We start from the raw sequence: 19,201 nt of genomic DNA on the forward strand, positions 1-19,201 counted from the left end.
CGCGGGTGGGCTGTCTTGGTGAGATTGAGGACGAGGCGACCGCGAGCGGGATCTCCTATCCTCCTTAGCTGGGGGAACTTCCCTACGATCCCTTCGAGAGTCGAGATTCTTCAAGTACACTCTCTCGATCAACTCCTTGATATCCCTCTTAAGGATTCGGCAGCCATTGGTGAGGTGATCGTTGTCCTTGTGGCAACGGTAAAATTGCCTCATGTTGCGGTTCTTGGGATTCGACGTCATCTTAGGAGCAGGCTCCTTGAGGTGCCTCTCCTTCTGAACCATCGTGAGAGCTATTGCGAGGGAGGTGTTGAGGACTGTGATGGCTGGTCTTGGCGGCTGGTCCCTCTGTCGGTCCCTCCTGTTGGATCGATTGGAATGGGAGTCGACTCCCGGAGGGTCTCTTGGCCACTCCTGACTTGCAAGGGGGCTTATGCCCGACTCTGGTGTTAGTGCCACCACCGGTGCTGCTGTTAGAGTCGACAGGGTGGCTGGTATTGTTGGTGTTGTTGAAGCTGTGGCTGCGCCTTGTAGGCTCGTGCATCCTCCATGTCCATATACCCGTGAGCTTTGGTCATCAACTGCTCGTAGTTAGCGACTGGCTTCTTGACAAGCGAGTCGGCTAACTCATTGCTCTACAAGCCGACCACGAGTGTGGACATAGCAACTGCACTCTTTGGGTCGTTAACCTCTAGCCTCTTCGTCTGGAACCTTTTGAAGTAGGCTCGAAGGCTCTCTCTCTCTCCGGGCCCCTGCCTCATCTAGATCAACATATGAGGGGGTAGCTTTTGCTTGGTGTCAGCTAGGAAGTGGTGGATGAACTTCTAGGTGAGTTGTTGGAAGCTGCTGATGGACTTCTTCTCAAGAGCATTCCACCAGAGTTTGGCACTTCCTGAAAGAGTGATGGGGAAGCATCGACAGATAACCGCTTCCGAAACTTGGAGCATGTGAAAGTATCCTAGATAGGGGTAAATAGGGTATTTGCTAATCTAATCTGATTTCAATGTCATTTTTAACAATCTATCCTAGCAAATATGATATTCAACAAGTTATTTGCAAGGATATGTAATTAAACAAAGGCGATATAAACAATGAGTATAAGATATGAGCAATAAGATCCAAATAAAAGAGTACGCCAAAAACAAATGTAAACACACAATATGACCACGAAGTTCGATCACCCTCGACCTACGTCTCCGCTCCTCACACTCGAGGAGAATTTTCACTATCAACTCAAACAACTACACAATCGGTTTTCAACGCTCACCGATAAACATTTACAACTCACACAATTATAATCACACAATACACCCTGTAAGTGTTCGCCTAGCCCGTGTCACATTCCTTAAGTGCTCGGAATTACTTCTTCCTAGGATTTACAACCGACGCCACTCCTCTTGGAATTGGCCCCATCTCTCACCAACCATTTCTCTAAGTGTCCTTGTGTATTACAAAGTAATCTCTCGATAAATAAGTTCAAATACAAGTATTTGTTCTCTAACAAAATGAGAACTCAATTAAGCTCACTCTCAAAGAATCACTCACCACAACCCAAATATAATGTATGAAATGTTAAAAGCTCAATAGGTGGTGTGTGTGATCAATGAGCAATAATAAGAACTAAACTTTTAATATAAAATCTAGCTTAATAAAGTGATAATCAACAATAAATATAAAGAAAGCTAGAAATTTTTTTAGGCGGCTTCTGCTTATGTTTTACAAAAACAGTCAATAATGATATTTAGTAAAACAATTTACATGTTTATTAAAACCTCCCCGGGGTTTCTTTTAGAAGCAACTTGAGCTTTTAAGTGCATTTGTTGTATTTTCTAGGTTTTATACCATATATATTTTTTTAGCTTTTGACAATATTACCTTACTGCTATAAAGTTATGGTTTTTACTATCAATAAACAAGTAGCTAAAATTATGTCTATGTGGTCAATTTCACTTAAAATGGTCGTTAAGTACAATAACTACAATTTTACCAAACATCTTACTGTTTTTAGAAACAACTTATAATATATTATTTATCAAATAAATATTTTTAGTAAGTTTATAGGTTGCTCCTATATGTTACTTATATAACTTATATAAACTATTTATTTTAAGCTTCGGCAACACCAAATTGACCCTTAAAAAAACTCTTAAGACTCTGATAACAACAATACTTCGTATCCATTAGGGGTGAGCACGGTTCGGTTCAAACCGAAAAAACCGACCGAACCGACCCGAACCGACCCGAAAATTAGGGGTGAGCACGGTTCGGTTCAAACCGAAAAAACCGACCGAACCGACCCGAACCGACCCGAAAAAATCGGTTTTATGAGTAAGGTGGTTCGGGTCGGGTTGATAATTTTTCAAACCGACCCGACCCGAACCAACCGAATATATTCCCTTGCCTCAAACCCTACCCGTTTACCCAAAGACAAAGCAAGTCCGTTACTAAAAAATTACAACGTTAGAGTCTAGTATTTAATCCAAAAGGACAAGTTACTTCACTTAAAAACAGTATACATACATGAGCAAGAATAATAAATTAAAGTGAAGTTAAAAAATAAATACATGCTGGCATAAGGTAATAAGAATATATAAAAGATAAATTAAAGTGAAGTTATACTTGATGAAGTTAGAACCGAACAAACCAAACCGAACCGCACCGAACCGATTTGCAATGGTTCGGTTCGGTTTTGAATTGTAGGTGGTTCGGTTCGGTTGCACCGAACCGATTTGCAATGGTTCGGTTCGGTTTTGAATTGTAGGTGGTTCGGTTCGGTTGTTCAAATATTGGTAAAAACCGACCCGTTCGGTTCGGTTTTGAATTGTAGGTGGTTCGGTTCGGTTGTTCAAATATTGGTAAAAACCGACCCGAATCGAACCGTGCTCACCAATAGTATCCATATTTTAATAAGCGGTCATCTTGAAATTGGTGGAGCGGTGCCAGCGCATCTTGAAATTGGTGGAGCGGTGGTCTCTGGGCATGTTTAAGTGCCTAGGCAGGCACCTAGCTCTGACTAGATCTGAGCGGCCTATTAAGCGAGCCTTTGCCGATGAAAAATATATAGTTTTGGGTCTGATTTTAAAATCAAGCGTGCTTCCATTTAGGGGGTGTTTGTTTCAAATCCCAAAATTTATGGATATGGATTTCACCATAGAATTTGAAATCTATAAATTTTTTTGGGGGTTTTGGGATCTCTAAAATTTTGTTTGTTTTATCAATATTTTGGGATTTAGAATACTACAATTTGTAATATTTTATTTGTTTCATCAATATTTTGGGATTTGGAATACTATAATTTGTAATATTTTATTTGTTTCATCAATATTTTGGGAGTTGGAATACTATAATTTGTAATTTATACGCATAATTTATTTTATGATATTTATTATATATTATTATGCAATATCACATACTATATTATATAATAGTACAACATATATATTATAATATTACATAGTATTTTAATAACATATATATATATATATATATATATAATATATATATATATATATATATATATTATATAGAGAGAGAGAGAGGAGAGAGAAAATAAGAGAAACTTGGTACGGCGAAGTTACTTGGTTAGTGATGTGACGCTAAATCTTGCCCCTAACAATCACACCGTCGTAGATAGTGCCCTCAACCAACTCTTCACCCAACATCTAAGTGGTAGATGTTAGGCGATTAAGATTAGGCCACTCACTACCCAAGTTATCTTGGTAGCCAAGTTTTTCCCATTTTTTCTCATATATATATATAATATATTATATAGTATATATATATATAGTATATATGAGAAATATGGTATGCTTGAAAGCCACCAGCAGCAAAGTTTTGTGCGTTGGTAGTGATGGTCACTATCTCCATCCACATCATTACCATCGTGAAATATGGTTCCACATTGAATGAGTGGAGGGAGATGTGACACCTGCACCTACCAGAGCCGACAATTTTTTGTGGCTTGGTAGCAAGGCATACGCCATTTTCTCTCTCTTCTATATATATATATATAACATATTATTTATATATATCATAATATATAATATATATATATTATATTATATATGTTTAATCGTATATTATATATGCATATATTATAATATATATATATATATATATTATATTACTATTATCAATATATAATACTATATTCTATATAATGTATAACATATATATATAATGCTACGTAATTTAACTAACAGCATTTACTACAGGCATGAATAAGTGATTCTTGGGTCTCTCTATATTATAGAGGAATAGATGTATTATATTAAATATTATATTATTATAATATTATATATTAATATAACTAATATTTATATTATACTTAATTATTGTAACATTTGCCTGGTCTTAATCTTATATTATATAATTATTGTGAACAGCATCGGATTAGAAGCGATCTTGGGTGATAATACTATTAATCTTATATTATAATAGGAGTGATAAATAATTATATATATAATAATATAATATAATTTATTATATATATATATATCATTTATATATATATATATAATTATATTATATATATTATATATATAATATATATATTCATATATATATTATGTAATATATATAATATATTATTGACAGCATTTACTACAGCATGAACAGTGATTCGTTGGTCTATTATTAATAAGAGGAATAGATGTATTATATTAAATATTATATTATTATAATATTATATATAATATATTAATTTTATATTATATTACTTATTTATAGTATAGCATGCTAATATAATATAATATAATAGTTTTTTTTATAATATATAGGTGCAATAACCAACCCAAATCCTCTCTCAAAAATAGGATTTCACAAATTCTAAAATATAATAGTTTTTTATAATTTGGGGATTCAATATCCCAAAATTGGTTTTGAAACGAACATTGTTTATGGAATTCTAAAACCCAAAAAACTTGTAATCCACCTTATATCCCAAAAAAAAGTTGAAACAAAAGGGAGGATTTCACAAATCCTAAAAATATATTATTTTTTTATAATTTAGAGATTCAATATCCCAAAATTAATTTTAAAACAAACAAAGTTTATGGAATCCCAAAACTAAAAAAAAACACTTTTTACATCCCAAAACTTGAAATCCACCCTATATCCAAGAAAAAAAAAGTGAAACAAATACCTTAACAAAACACTCTCGAACCCCTTTCCGTTCAAACCCCTAAAAATGTTGGGTCCTTCTCACTCAAAGTCGCTCTCATTTTGTTCTGGCCGTCGTCGGGTTTCCTTCGTTGCCTCTCCTTAACCTCCTTCAGGCTTCCAACTCCGAGCATCCTCCACCGTCGTCAAGTCATCATCATCGCTGTCACCAAGTGGGCTTTCGTTGCTTGATGCGCTATATATATTTTGTTTTCTTCGTCTAACATTACGTCGTTGTTGCCATCGCAAATCGTTGTTGCCATTGCATCACCATTCTCATTGCATTCTCTGTTCCCTCTTTGACCATCCTTTGTCGCCTGAGGTAAATCTTCATGAATTTTTTGGTATTTTTCATCACTAGTATTGGTTCTATTTTGCAATATTTTATGAGTGTTTTTGCAATATTGTATAGTCTAGTCCTTGATCTTAACATATGAAGTTATTCTTAGCCATAATTTGAAAAGGCAAAAGAGCGCCGCCTTGCAGTTGGGCGCTGAATCCACTGTGCAGAGCAGACTAGTGTTTCTGTAATATTGCTTCCTCTCAAGATGAAAAATAGATTTTTATCGTGTCCACCTTGTTGCATGAAGGTGAAAATTTCTGTTTTGGCAAAGTTGTAGTTAAGATATTACCTAACTAAACATCTGATTGAACATAGCAGATGGCCTATGTTACCTATGTTGCATAGAAATAGGTGATGGTACAACTGTGGCTATGGATGCGGATACGGATACGGGATGTTAGTTTGGGTGTAGATCCAAACCTTAGTTCGGGCGAGGTTTCGACGAAGGGTTGCAGGCAAGTTCGAGTGTTGAGCAGGCGAGCTCGACGAGGTTAGGCGAGCTCGAGCAGGCGAGGTCGTGTCTATAAAAGGGAAACCCAGAGCTCAAGAACACGTGGCTGCTTTTTCTCTCTCACGCGTTTTCTCCTCTGGCGGCGGCTCTCTCTCTCCTTTCTCGCGATCTCTCTTTTCTCATTCAGCTCACGAGATTTTGAGGACGGGAATTAAATAAAAGAGAGAATTTAAGAGAGGGAATTGGTATTTTAGAAGGGGATTTTCTTACTGTAGCTACAGTAATAATTAGCATTTATTGAGGGATCTCAAGTTTGAGATTTGCTCTTGCTTTGTGATTTCTTGTTGATTAATAAGAAATTAATTGTGTGGCTCCCAAGGACGTATGCAGCTGCCGAACCTCATTAAATCTTGGTGTATTTTTCTCTATTGTGTTTTCTTGCTGCTTAAAGGGTTTAACGTAGCTCCTGCGGGTATTTCCCAACACGGGATACGGTAAATTTGTAAAAGGTAGGTTATGAGGACACAACTATATAAATATATTAAAACTAATTATTTACATGAGGTCGATAATGTCTTTTTTATTCAGTGACATTTTATATATTGGAGAATTTTTAAAATGAACCCATTTACATTTTTATTCCCCAAAATCGATTCATTTCAAATTTATTTACAAAAATCGACCCAATTGTTGCCAAGTCAGCAGCGTTGGCTGAAACTGGGTTGATTTAAAAATAATGCTTCTTTTTAATTAGTCGAGGTTGCAACCTCGACTATTTAGATGCTAGTTGAATTACACAGTTATTAGTGGGGGTTGAAACTGCAGTTCAAAATAGTCACGGTTGCAAAATCCTGACTATTTAGAATGTTAATTAACCAGATTACTAATTAGTTGGGGTTAGCAACCCCAATTAATAAGAAAGAAATCTTTTGACCTAGTTAAAATTGGTCGATTTTTGTGAATATGTTCGAAATGGATCGATATTGGCGAATAAAGATATAAATGGGTCTGTTTTGAAATTTTCTCCTTTTATATTTCTTTATGTACATTATAAATTGGAAAACAACTTGTTTTTGAACTAGATACCCTAACAATCTTTAAAATCATAGTCTTGAACTAGGTATAGATTTTAACAGACCTGACCCATACCCAACGAGTTGTAGCAAGTGAAAATGAAGTGTATAGTAAACGTCAAGGAATTGTTGGCGAGTGTTTTAAATGAAACATGTATTAGTTAAGATTTTATTTGATCTCATCTTTTAGTTTCGTTAGATTTTGATTTGATTAGGATTTTAATTTGTTTCCTTAAGTATTTAGATGTTTTCTTTTTCTATAAATAAGATGTGTAATCCTCACACAGAGATAGATAGACATTGATGAATAAAAGACATTGATGAATAAATTTTGAGTTTTGATTTTTTTCTCTAGCATGTGAAGTGGTTGTCTTTGGCATGTGTAGTTTATTATCTCAAATCCCTCTCTTTCTTTAATCTCATCAACTTATTCAAGGTCCTCATTAATCCTAGTGTGTAGTCACCACCAAACCTCCTCTTTGACTTTGCGTTCACCAAAGCACTCGCCGATCCCTGATGATATATTGGGTCTTTCAAATCCGACTACAGACGTCTACAACGACCTCCGATGAGTTCTCAAGATTCACTTGATTCCCCTCGTCATTAAATCTCTTCTGATCGTCCTTCAATCAATCATGATGTCAAACAATCAAGTTGCCGATGGTTTATCTCTTCTGGCGAAGCTCCATCGGCCTTACAACGCTGTTCGAGGTTCAATTAGCTCTTCATCATAATGAACACGACTCCAAAAAGTTATCAAAGACTTAAAAATCTACCTGCTCCTCCTTTCAGATCCCAGTTAACTCCCCACCATATATGACATAGCTCTGAAAAATTATTGAAGGCTTAAAAATTTACCCGCTCCACCTTTCAGATCCCGATTAGATTCGGACAATTGTCAAAGTTCGTAACATCGAGAACCTCGCACTTTCAAACCGGATCCGGATTGGCGTCAAAGGCACACATTCCAGAGCCTCCTCTTTTTGGATAGGAGCCCTAGCCCCATTCCACATCACACGCACTCTTCATCAGCAGGTATGTTACTATTTTTGCAAAATATAGGTAATTTTGTCCTTCCATTTGTAGTTATTTTTAGAAAGCTTAGTCTTTCTGAAACCAGAGAACAAACCAACTATCAGGGAGCTAATCAAGGTGCTAAAGAGTTGCAGTCATTATGCTCCAATCCCAAGATACTGCAATTGCCTCTGTGTTTGGTTTGTGCTTTAATGCTAAATATTGTATAGTACTCTTGAAGCTTTGGATGGAAACAAATAATTGGCATAAGCTTTTATTGGAGTCAGTTATTTCTGCTTGTTGTATAATGAAACTTTTGATGTATTTCATTACTCAGCAAGTATTTTCGTGTTATGTACTTTTTACAACTAGTTTTCTTTGGCAGTTTAAAGAACTCTGCAGATTAATGCTATATATGCAAAGATATGCAAGATATATATGGTGGATTAGGTAGAGAGTGATATTAAGGACAGCAATAACGAGAGAAAAGCAGTGCCAGGGGTTTTAAAAAACGCCCTGGACCGCTGGGCATCTACCTAGGCGCCCGCCTAGGCAGAGACGGTGCCCAGGGCATCTTGAAACACCCTGAGCGGCGCTGTTTAGGCATTGGGAGCGCCTAAGCGCCCGCCCAGAGCTAAGCGGGCCGCTTAAACGGGCCGCCCCAACAATTTCAAAAAAAATTCCAAATGGGTCATTCAACTGCAGAAATAAACATAATCAAACCCAAACGCAAACCCAAACCCAAACCTAACTAAACAGTAACCCTAATTTTCATTTCTCACTCCCGACTCCAAGTCGCCACGAATTTCTCTCAGCTCTTTATTTTCGAAACCCTGTTCCCCTTCGAAACCCCGTCGAAACTCCCTTGACCTCTTCGAAGCCTCTCGGAGCTGTCGAAACCTCTCGTGGCCTCGTTGACGCCTCTCGAAGCTCTCGAAGCCTCGTGAACTCTGTCGAAGCCCCACACACCTCATCTTCGATCTCGTAGCACCATAAGTTTAGTCGAAGCCCATTCATCTCTGTAACAAGGTAAAGGCGTTCTTAAATATATATTTTTTGACTGTTGAGAAGTATAAGCATACTGCATACATAGAGGCCATAAGCTACTGTAATTGAGTTGAGAATGGGTTTTTCAGTGTTGAGAACTTGAGATGAACTTATAATTTGAGTTGAGAAGTGTATGTATACATAGAGCTAGCTATTGTAATTTGAGTTGAGAATGAGTTTTTCACTGTTGAGATGAACTTGTAAATTGAGTTGAGAAGTATAAGCATACATATAGCTACTGTAATTGTAAACCATGCAATTTAGTTAACAGTAACTTAAATACTAACTTAAGTTTATTAAATATCTATTTTTTGACTTTGTCAATTTAAGTTAGTTGACAGTAACTTAAACTTATTGTTAACTTAAGTTTACTGTTACCTTATGTTAAAAATATTTGGTTTAAGTGTATACTTAATAATTTATACTTTAGTTTATCCCTTTATCATGATTTGATATTAAGTATATGAATGGTTTGTTTGTTTACTTGTTGTGATTCAGAATGTCGGGTGCTCCAGCGAAGGAGTCTACGGGTTCCACCATTATCCCCGTACCCTTGTGAAAGATAGAAAGAACTCAGGGGACATCGGTTGGGAGTTTGGATTTTGTTTGGACCCAAAAAATTGAATATTGTGCAATACCGACTATGTGGAGACAAGGTGAATGTGGGGATCCATCGATTTAAGAAGCATCTTGCAGGGCAAAGGGGGGACACCAAACCGTGTTTGAAGATTAATGAAAAAGATAAGCATAGGGTGCAAGAAGTGATTGATGCTAATTCAAACAAGAAGCAAGCTAAGGAGAGGCACACTATAGACTTTGAAGAAGAACTTCATACGACGAGGCCGTGTGATAAAGAAAAAGGTGAAAATAAAATCATCTCTCCTTCCACATGTGATGGATCTTCAAAGAGGTCTAGAGAGCCTATTGTTGGGCCGATGGACGCTTACACCGCTAGTGATCCAGAGCTAGCGAAGAGGTTGAAAGGGAAAATGAAGTAGACAGGAGTGAATGATTCTTTCTTGAAGGAGAAGAGAGATTGAGTGCATGATCAGTTAGCTAGGCATATGAAAATACCATCCCCTTTCATGCCATCTCCACGGATTCCTTTTTGAAGGTATGCATGGCTATTGGAGACTATGAACCGAGCTACAGACCTCCCAGCATGTACATGTTGAGGGAGCCCCTATTGTGAAGAGCTGTTGAGAGAACACAAGTCTCTTTAAAGACTCATGACGAAGAGTGAGACAAGAACGGATGCTCTATTATGACCGATGCTTGGTCGGACAGAAAGATGCGGTTGGTAATGAATCTTTACATCCACTGCAGATTAGAGACAACTTTCCATAAGTCGATTGAAACTTTTGAGGAGGCACATACATGGCAATATATATTTGAGTGGGTTAATGGGGCTATTGAGTAGATTGGAGCTGATAAAGTCATTCAGGTTGTCATGGATAATGCAGCTACAAATATGGCCGCGAAGGAGCTTTTATATAGGGCGAGGTTGAGGATTTTTTGGACTAGTTGTGCAGCACACATTGTTGACCTGTTGCTTGAAAGCATTGGGAAGTTGAGTTTATTCAGAGGAGCAATTGAGAAGGCGAGGACCCTTACCGTCTTAATCTATAGTCATCACAAGACTTTGTCAATGATGCGTCACATTTGTGATAAGAGGGACATTGTGAGACCTGAAGTTACTCGTTTCGCCACTACATTTTTGACTCTGCGGAGTCTTCTTGAGAAGAAAGAAAATTTGAGATATATGTTCTCCGATGAAGCATGGGTGAGATGCAAGCTTGCAAAGACCGCTAAAGGCCAAAAGGTGGAGGCGATTGCTATGAGTGATAGTTGGTGGACGGCGGTGGGCAAGGTCTTGAAGGTGTATGCTCATATTTTTCGATTATTGAGGGTAGTCGATAGTGACTACAAACCCTCAATGGGATTTGTGGTGGGGATGTTTGAAGATATGAAGAAGGAGATCATTCAAGCTTTCAAGAAGAATGAGAAGGATTTCAAGCCCGTGATTGATATCATAGATGGAAAGTCCAAGGATCGGCTCTTTTCTCCTTTGCATATGGCTTCTTACTACCTCAACTCTTACTATTTCTATAGGGATGTTGTTAGTGAATAACTGCAAAAGGGCGAAAGATTGATTTCTAGATGTGGTGGAGTTGTTCTATCCTGATGTAGAGCAACAAGTTAAAATTCATGCTCCAGAGTTTGAGAGGTATAGAGAAGGAAATGGTTCATTTGCTAGGATTGGAGCGGTGAAGGCTAGAGAGAATCGGATTTGAACCCAGGTAAAATAATTTTAGAAATTGAATCATTTATGACTTGTAAGTTATCTATTGTGCTATTGTGATAGTGAGTCAACTAATAATATATTGTTTTTTGTAGCTAATTAGTGGTATTTGCATGGCGGTGATTGTCCTCTCATGCAAAATATGGCTATGAAACTTCTCATTTGACAAGCAGCTCTTCTGGTTGTGAAAGAAATTAGAGCACATTTGAGAAAGTAAACTAATTTCTAAACTTATGAATAAGATGAAATTTTTCTTTGTTGTGCTTTCTAATTTGTGTCTTTTTCTTTTGAAGATCCATACGAAGAAGAAGAATATGTTAGAATCGAAGAGATTAGAGGAACTTATCTATGTGAAGTTCAACTCGAAGCTTAACCAGACGAAGAGGAGAGGAAAAAACAAGAACTTACTACTATCTAATGATTGTAGTAAGGTACGAGCATGGATCGTATAAGGAGCAACCTTCGATGATGAGGAAGAAGTTCATCTGGGCTCAGGCCTTACTTGGAGGATGGTAGAGGCTATATCGGAAGCGGCTGAGACTGCGGAGAATAGGAGGAGTTCTAGGCTAGCAGGACCTTCAAGTGCTTCTACTTCAAGGATTGATGAAGAAGAAGAGCCTCTTGTCTCGGATGATGATGTTTCAGACGAGGAGGATTGTATGGAGATGGATTCTGGGGAGGATAGCGATGATGGAGTAGAGGAGAAACTTCATGATGTTGATGGATGATGATGAGATTAGATTAGATGCATATTGTTAATTCATTATATTAAAGTCTAGAATATTCCTGTTTGATTGTCTTTTTACTGATATTTTGGGACCTAAACTTCTAGATATGAGATATTATATGCATTGCTATCTAGTATGTATGCATCTTTGATTGACTATTATAGTTTTGGATAGCATATGTGTTGGTATTTTACGACGCCAAGTCCGACGCCTAGAAGCGCCCAACGTTTAATGTAACATTGAACAGTGCTATATGAAAATGTGGTTCCATGTTCAACTTGGGGCATCTTGGTGTCTTCGCTTGTGGATGTAGGTTAAGATATTGACTAACCACGTTAAATTTTCCTTGTGTTGCTCTCTTTGTCTCTATTACCCACATGTTGTTCTGTTACTGGTCTGCTTTGTATAGACATCTCCTATATTTAGCTGTCCACCGCTGCAACAGTAAGTACCAGTTGTACAAAAGGCACCGACTTCAATAATTTACTGATGTTCTTGCATTGATTATACTCTAATAAAGCTTGACAGGTGGTTTAGTTCCCTGATATTCCTGTAGTTATTCATGTTTGTATCAGTAGACTTATCTAATAGCTATTGTTCTCTTACATTAGTAATCATGCCCAGCATTTTATTAGGAAAGTTCATTATCAAAAACTTTTTACTTGGATATTTAAGGAAAAGAACTTGTTTGTACCTTCCTGTTATATTTATATTTATAAGGAGAGAGGAACATCTTATTTTCATGTTCTCTTTGATTTCACTAGTAGATAGTGAACTGTTGGGGAAAAAAATGTTAGCATATATGTGACGACTAAAACGAAGGTTACATGATAGGCAAAGCTTTTTAGGGGATATATTATTCAAATATCTTATTTGATACCTGCTGAATTTAAAACTAGATCTCAACATTTATTTCAAAAAAGAAAACTTAAGAAGGAAAATAGATCTTAGTAGGAATGAATTGAAAACTTTTCAAAGTATAATTTGTGCATACTATTTTAGGAGCATCATGTGTGTAATGTACAAAATTTATCTTAAATTGAGAACTTGGTAGCGATATAGTGACAAAGCACTTGTTGTTTTATGTCTTTATTATTTACATATTGTGTTCTCTCTTTTCTTCATACTCCTTTTCCATTCTGATAATGACTGTTTCATGTATGTTCTTGTAGGGATTCATCTTGATAAGAAAGAGGAACTAATAATATTGGCGTCGATGAGGTATAGAAATAACGTCTGCCCCCGGAGTTCTTCTGTAGCTTGAAGTCCTGTATCTTTTAGGACCATTTATGTAAAAAGCACTCATTTTTGGTTTTCAATGTAAATAATAGACATTGTGAATATCTTAAATTTAAGAGTACTGCAGCTCAAGGCATATATCAATATGATACCAGCATTGATAAAAGGATCGAAGTATCTCTCGTCTCTCCATTGATTAGAGAATAAAATTTTGTAATAATTTACAGTTATAATATCATATTCGTTGCTTGATCCCGTCTGTTATGTTCCTTTGTCCCATCCGGTGCATAGTTTTTCCTTTTGCTTCATATTCCTATTTCTCTGTTTGCACAAAGTGCCCAAGCCCAAGCTAAAACTTTCAAGCCTGTCTACACTGACTCGTACTGCATGAAAGCGATCTGCTAAAAATATTTAGCTCACATTTCTAGGAAAATTAAAATTATTATTATTATTTAGCCCAAGACCTTATTAACCATTCTGTTCCTTTTTTTCCGTATGTATTCTTCCATTTTAATTTATGTTTTCTACACCTAAAAATATATAAAACCTGTTAGTCTAAGTGTAGATTCAAAGCTGAAGCCGAAGCCGAAGCTCGAATCAAGAAGATGAAGCAAAACGAAGGAAATAGGAAAACTGTAGTACGGTCGGTCGCAGTGCTCTCGTCGGTCAATCGCGAACGTGCACGCAACTGAGAAAAGTCTCTAGACTTTTCGCGGTTGACCGCGATGGGTTCTACGGTTGATCGAAGATATCTTGTAGGCGTTTTGGGTTTCTGTCGTTTATCCGGTCGACCGCGACTGGTTCGACAATCTACCGCGAGTCAAGCTGGCAGTTTCCTGATATGTTTTGAATTTTGTTTGGGCTGGGATTCATATATATATCTATATGTTTTCTAGGGCTAATGAGAACGTGAAAAACCATCAGAAAGAGAAATGAGAGAGAATCTCAGAGAGATTAATCCCTTGTTTGAGTGCTTGTATTCCTTTTTCAATTAATCAAAGAGATTGTATGGTGTGGCTCCCGAGGACGTAGGCACGTTGCCGAACCTCATTAAATTCGTGTATTCTCCCTTGTTCTTATTTCTGCAAGTTTTTATCTTTGATTTGTGGTGAATTTCTTTCTTGCTCAACTTTCTAACAAGGTCCGGAAGGGTAATGGTTCGATTTGATTGTTTCGAACCCTCAATAACTGGTATCAGAGCTTCGTTCAGCAATTTATGAGAAAACCATGACAGAGGAAATCAAATCTAAGATCGAAAAGTTTGACGGTTCAGTCTTCGCCTGCTGGAAGTCGCGGATAGAGGATTATCTGTACCAGAAGGACATGTATCGTCCGTTGATGGGCAAGGATAAGGGACAGAAGAAAGAGGAGTCAGAGGATGATTGGGAGATACTGGATAGGAAGGCTCTAGGAAAAATCCAGTTGTCGCTTGCCATGACAGTACCCCACAATATCTTGAAAGAGAAGACGATGGTAGGGCTTATGGAAGCGCTCACGAAGATGTACGAGCAACCGTCTGTAGCAAACAAGGTGCATCTGGTAAAAATTCTTTTCAACCTCAAGATGGCAGAAGGACGGTTCTTCACGATGCACCTCAGCAAGTTCAACACGATTGTTAGTCAGCTTATCTCCATAGACATCACATTCGATGACGAAGTGCGGGCCCTTTTACTTTTATCGCAGTTGTCGGATAGTTAGGCAGGTTGTGTAACGACAATCATCAATTCGGCGGGGAAGGAAAAGTTGAAGCTGAGTGAGGTGGTCAGTATGAATTTATCTGAGGAGGTTAGAAGAAAAGCGTCCGAATCAGAAGATTCAGGTTCAGCCCTAAACTTCGAGCAGAGAGGCAGAAGCCAGAAGAAAGGGAACCAGAACAAAAATCGGTCGAATTCAGTGAAGAAGAGGTCGAACTTGAAGGTTAGGCCTATCAAAGGAAAGTGTTGGAACTGCGGCCAGAATGGTCATATGTCTTCAATTTGTAAGAGTCCAAAGAAGAATACGGGTAAGCAGGAGGCTCATATCGTGCAAGATGCTTTGATCCTTGCTATGGACAGCGATTCATATTCTTGAGTCATCGACTTAGGAGCCTCTTTCCACGCCACTGCTAATAAGAAGCTTCTTCAGAATTATGTAGCAGAGGACTTTAGAAAAGTGTATTTGGGGGACAATGAGCCCTGTAATATTGTTGGAAAAGGTGATGTACAGATTCAGATGAATGGCTCTAAGTGGAACTTGAAGAACGTGAGACATGTATCGAAGCTGAAGAGGAATCTTGTTTCAGTGGGACAGCTTGGAACAGAAGGCTATATTTTGACATTCACAGGGGGTTCATAGAGAATCTCTAACGGCACAATGGTAGTTGCCCAAGGCAACAAATTAGGGACTCTCTATCTCACCTCACATGTGAGTGACACCCTTGCAATTGTAGCTGGTAAAGAGAGTACATATCTATGGCACAACAGGCTAGGGCACATGAGAGAGAAGGGGATGAAGATCATACATTCACAGGGAAAGCTAACCGGGATCGACTCCGTGAAAGTCAGGATATGTGAAGACTGCATCTTTGGGAAGCAGAAGAGGGTTAGTTTTCAGAAGGGTGAAAAGTCACCTAAGGCTCAGAAGCTAGAGTTGATTTATACAGATGTATGGGGTCCAGCCAGTGTATCTTCTTTTGGCGGTTCGAGATACTATATCACCTTTATCGACGATCACTCGAGGAAGGTGTGGATTTACTTCATGAAGCACAAGTCAGTGGTGTTCAGAGTCTTCAAGAAGTGGAAGGCCATGGTGGAGAACGAGACAGATCTGAAGGTAAAGTGTCTGAGATCAGACAATGGTGGAGAATACGAGATGAAAGAGTTCAAGAGGTTCTGTGCTACGAATGGTATTCACTTAGAGAGGACTATTCCAGGGACGTCACAACAGAACGACATTGCAGAGAGTATGAACAGAACCTTAACGGAACGTGCCAGGAGCATGCGATTACATGCAGGTCTGTCTAAGATATTTTGGGCGGATGTGGTGCATACGACGACTTACCTTATTAATCATGGGCCATCAGTTCCATTGGATTTTAGGATTTCAGAGAAAATTTAGAGTGGAAAAAAGATAAATCTCTCACACTTGCGGGTATTTGGTTGCGTAGCTTATGTTCATATTAGTGACCATGTTAGGGACAAGCTAGAGACTAAGTCACAGAACACTACAACAAACAGGCCTTTTAGCGACCAACTTTTTTGCGAGAAAATTATTTTCCTCAACAAATATCACTTTCGACGAGGAAATTTTTGTTTCCTCGGTTAATATCAGTAGGTCTTCTACGAGAAATATATTTTCCTCATAGTAGACCACCTTCTACGATGAAAATTTTAGTTCCTCACTAAAGATGATCATGATTTGGTCTCCTAACTACTACGATGAAAATTTTAGTTCCTCACTAAAGATGATCATGATTTGGTCTCCTAACTAGTTATTTTATTGACGAGGAAATATGAGATTCTAACTAGTTATTTTATTGACGAGGAAATATGAGATTTTGGTGATGAACTTTTTCATCGCGAAATGCACGCTTAACGAGGAAATAAGCATTTCATCGTTGCTCTTTTGGCAGAAAATAGAGGAAACCCTGCCAAATGTAACATCGATAAAATATGATTTCCTCGCTGAAGATCCATAATTTGCGAGGAACTGTTTCCTCATCAAAAGAATCAATTAGCGAGGAAATAATAGTTTCCTCATTATTAGTTTGGCGGGAAAAAAAAACCCCACCAATTTCAATGGTGACAAATTTAATGCTTCCTCGCTAAAAGTTTTTGTTTTTACGAGGAACTGTTTCCTCGTTAAAAAGAACCTATTAGCGAGGAAATTATAGTTTCCTCACAATTAGTTTGGTAGAAAAATTTGCAACACCCGCCAAATTCATTGATGACAAATTTAAGGTTTCCTCGCTAAAATTTTTGTTTTACGTGGAACTGTTTCCTCGTTAAAAAAACCAATTAGCGAGAAAATAATAGTTTCCTCATTATTAGTTTGGCAAAAAAATGTGCAAAACCCGCCAATTTCAATAGCAACAAATTTAAGGCTTCCTCGCTTAAAGTTTTTATTTTACTAGAAACCGTTTTATCGTCAAAAAGAACCTATTAGCGAGGAAATTATAGTTTCCTCATTATTAATTTGGTGGAAAAATGTGCAACACCCGCTAAATTCATTGACGACAAATTGAATGTTTCCTTACTAATTTTTTTTTGTTTTACGAGGAACCCTTTCCTCGTTAAAAGAATCAATTAGCGAGGAAATAATAGTTTTCACATTATTAGTTTGGTAGAAAAATGTGTAAAACCCTCCAAATTCAACGGCGACAAATTTAAGTCTTCCTCGCTAAAAGATTTTGTTTCGCGAAAAATCATTTTCTTGTTAAAAAACCAATCAGCGAGGAAATAATAATATCCTCATTATTCGTTGGCGAAAATTTTAGTGGGAATTTGGGTAAAAAGTAGGCGGGTACTCAAAGAAAAGAGCATGCCTCTAATATCAGTGGTCTAACAAATGTCCATATACAAGTCAACAATTGTGGGTCAATTTAGATTTTTTTTTTTGAATAAATGTCCAGCACGAGGTAAAGCTCTAGTATGGATAGAAATAAGGATTTGGTTTGTCTGGTTGATGGTTCCTTTTTATAGGTTTTTGCACAATTCACATGAAGATTAAAAATCAATTAATATTTATTCAGGTTCAAAGGGATCCCATTGATAAAGGATTGCTCACAAATCTTATAAGATTTAAACAATTTACGATTTTTGAATATACATTTATTTCAGACTTCTGAAATTAGATTATGTTAATAGATAATATTGACTTCTGAAAATAGATTAAACCAAACATGTAATGAAATCTCTTATTCCTATTTGACATAATGTATAATGTTTAAGGTATATGGTGACCCTGCCCTACCACTCGATTCAATAATAAAAAAACCAAACCCTATCACTCGATTCACGCCCCGCGCCGCATCCAAAATTTCATTGGTTCCCCCCAAAAAATTTCATTGGTTCCCCCCGCCATCGGAAAAAAACCCTAACCCCAAAAATATCTGCCTGCCCTTATCTGCTCCCTCCTTGTCTACCAAACCCATGATGCCCCACTCTCCCTCTCTCCTCTATCTCTCCTCTCAGATCTCTCTCTCCGAGATCGACCCGACGGGATCCATACCAGGCCCGGTTCTGAAGGTGTGCGGGCTGATCCACCGCACATGGCCCCCTAAATTTGGGGGCCCCCTAACCCTAACCCCAACCTCAACAAGAGGACCTTCACCCCCTACGGCTCCACCGTCACCCTCTTCGTCCAGATGTGCTCGTACCGCAGTCCCCACTCCCAAAAGCACAAGCCCAACCTCGACTGCATTGTGCAGGGCGAGCCCAAGAAGCCAAAGAATCCCGAAATCGATCTCTAAGAAGGCGACGATGATGAGGATCAGAAGCAAAAGGCTAGGGTTTTGGAGAAGGGGAAGGGCAAGATGGTAATTGAAGAGGAGGAGGGTTCGGATTTCGACTCCGACTCGGATTTCGACCAGGATGGTGTCGAGAATGGCAATGGCGAGGACAACGATTTCTGCGACGATCCGCTAGTTGAAGTTGACCTGGAGAACATTCTACCTTTAAGGACGAGGCGAAGGGGCCCGCAGGAGCCCGGGGTGTATCTCGTGAATGATCTTGATGGGGATGATGACGAGTATGATGAGGACGAGGTGGTTGGCAGTGATGATGATGATGATGAGGATAGCGATTAGAGGGGACCGGGAGAGCAAAGGAGGTAATTTTGGTTAAAGATTTAGCGGTAATTTGTATTGAA

At 38.0% G+C, this 19,201-nt stretch overlaps 1 protein-coding gene across 5 annotated transcripts in view; it reads left to right on the forward strand.

Annotated features, from left to right (window-relative positions):
• The window catches only part of LOC109840026 (lysine-specific demethylase JMJ25-like), a 57,085-nt gene extending 43,486 nt beyond the window's left edge, over nt 1-13,599 (forward strand). Inside the window, exons 13-14 of one of the 5 annotated variants that reach the window (XR_002246781.1) lie at nt 7,899-8,059; nt 13,288-13,599. Coding sequence is in view for 1 of the 5 variants with exons in the window: in XM_020408521.1 (XP_020264110.1) it covers nt 13,288-13,300 (13 nt within the window). In the remaining 4 variants the exon portion in view is untranslated. Of the gene's footprint in view, nt 1-7,898; nt 8,060-8,129; nt 8,510-13,287 lie in introns of those variants that run through there. The other 4 variants (XR_002246782.1, XR_002246780.1, XR_002246783.1 and 1 more) reach the window with 4 other exon arrangements.

This window comes from Asparagus officinalis, chromosome 5 (genome assembly GCF_001876935.1).
Source record: "Asparagus officinalis chromosome 5, Aspof.V1, whole genome shotgun sequence".
Taxonomy (NCBI): domain Eukaryota; kingdom Viridiplantae; phylum Streptophyta; class Magnoliopsida; order Asparagales; family Asparagaceae; genus Asparagus; species Asparagus officinalis.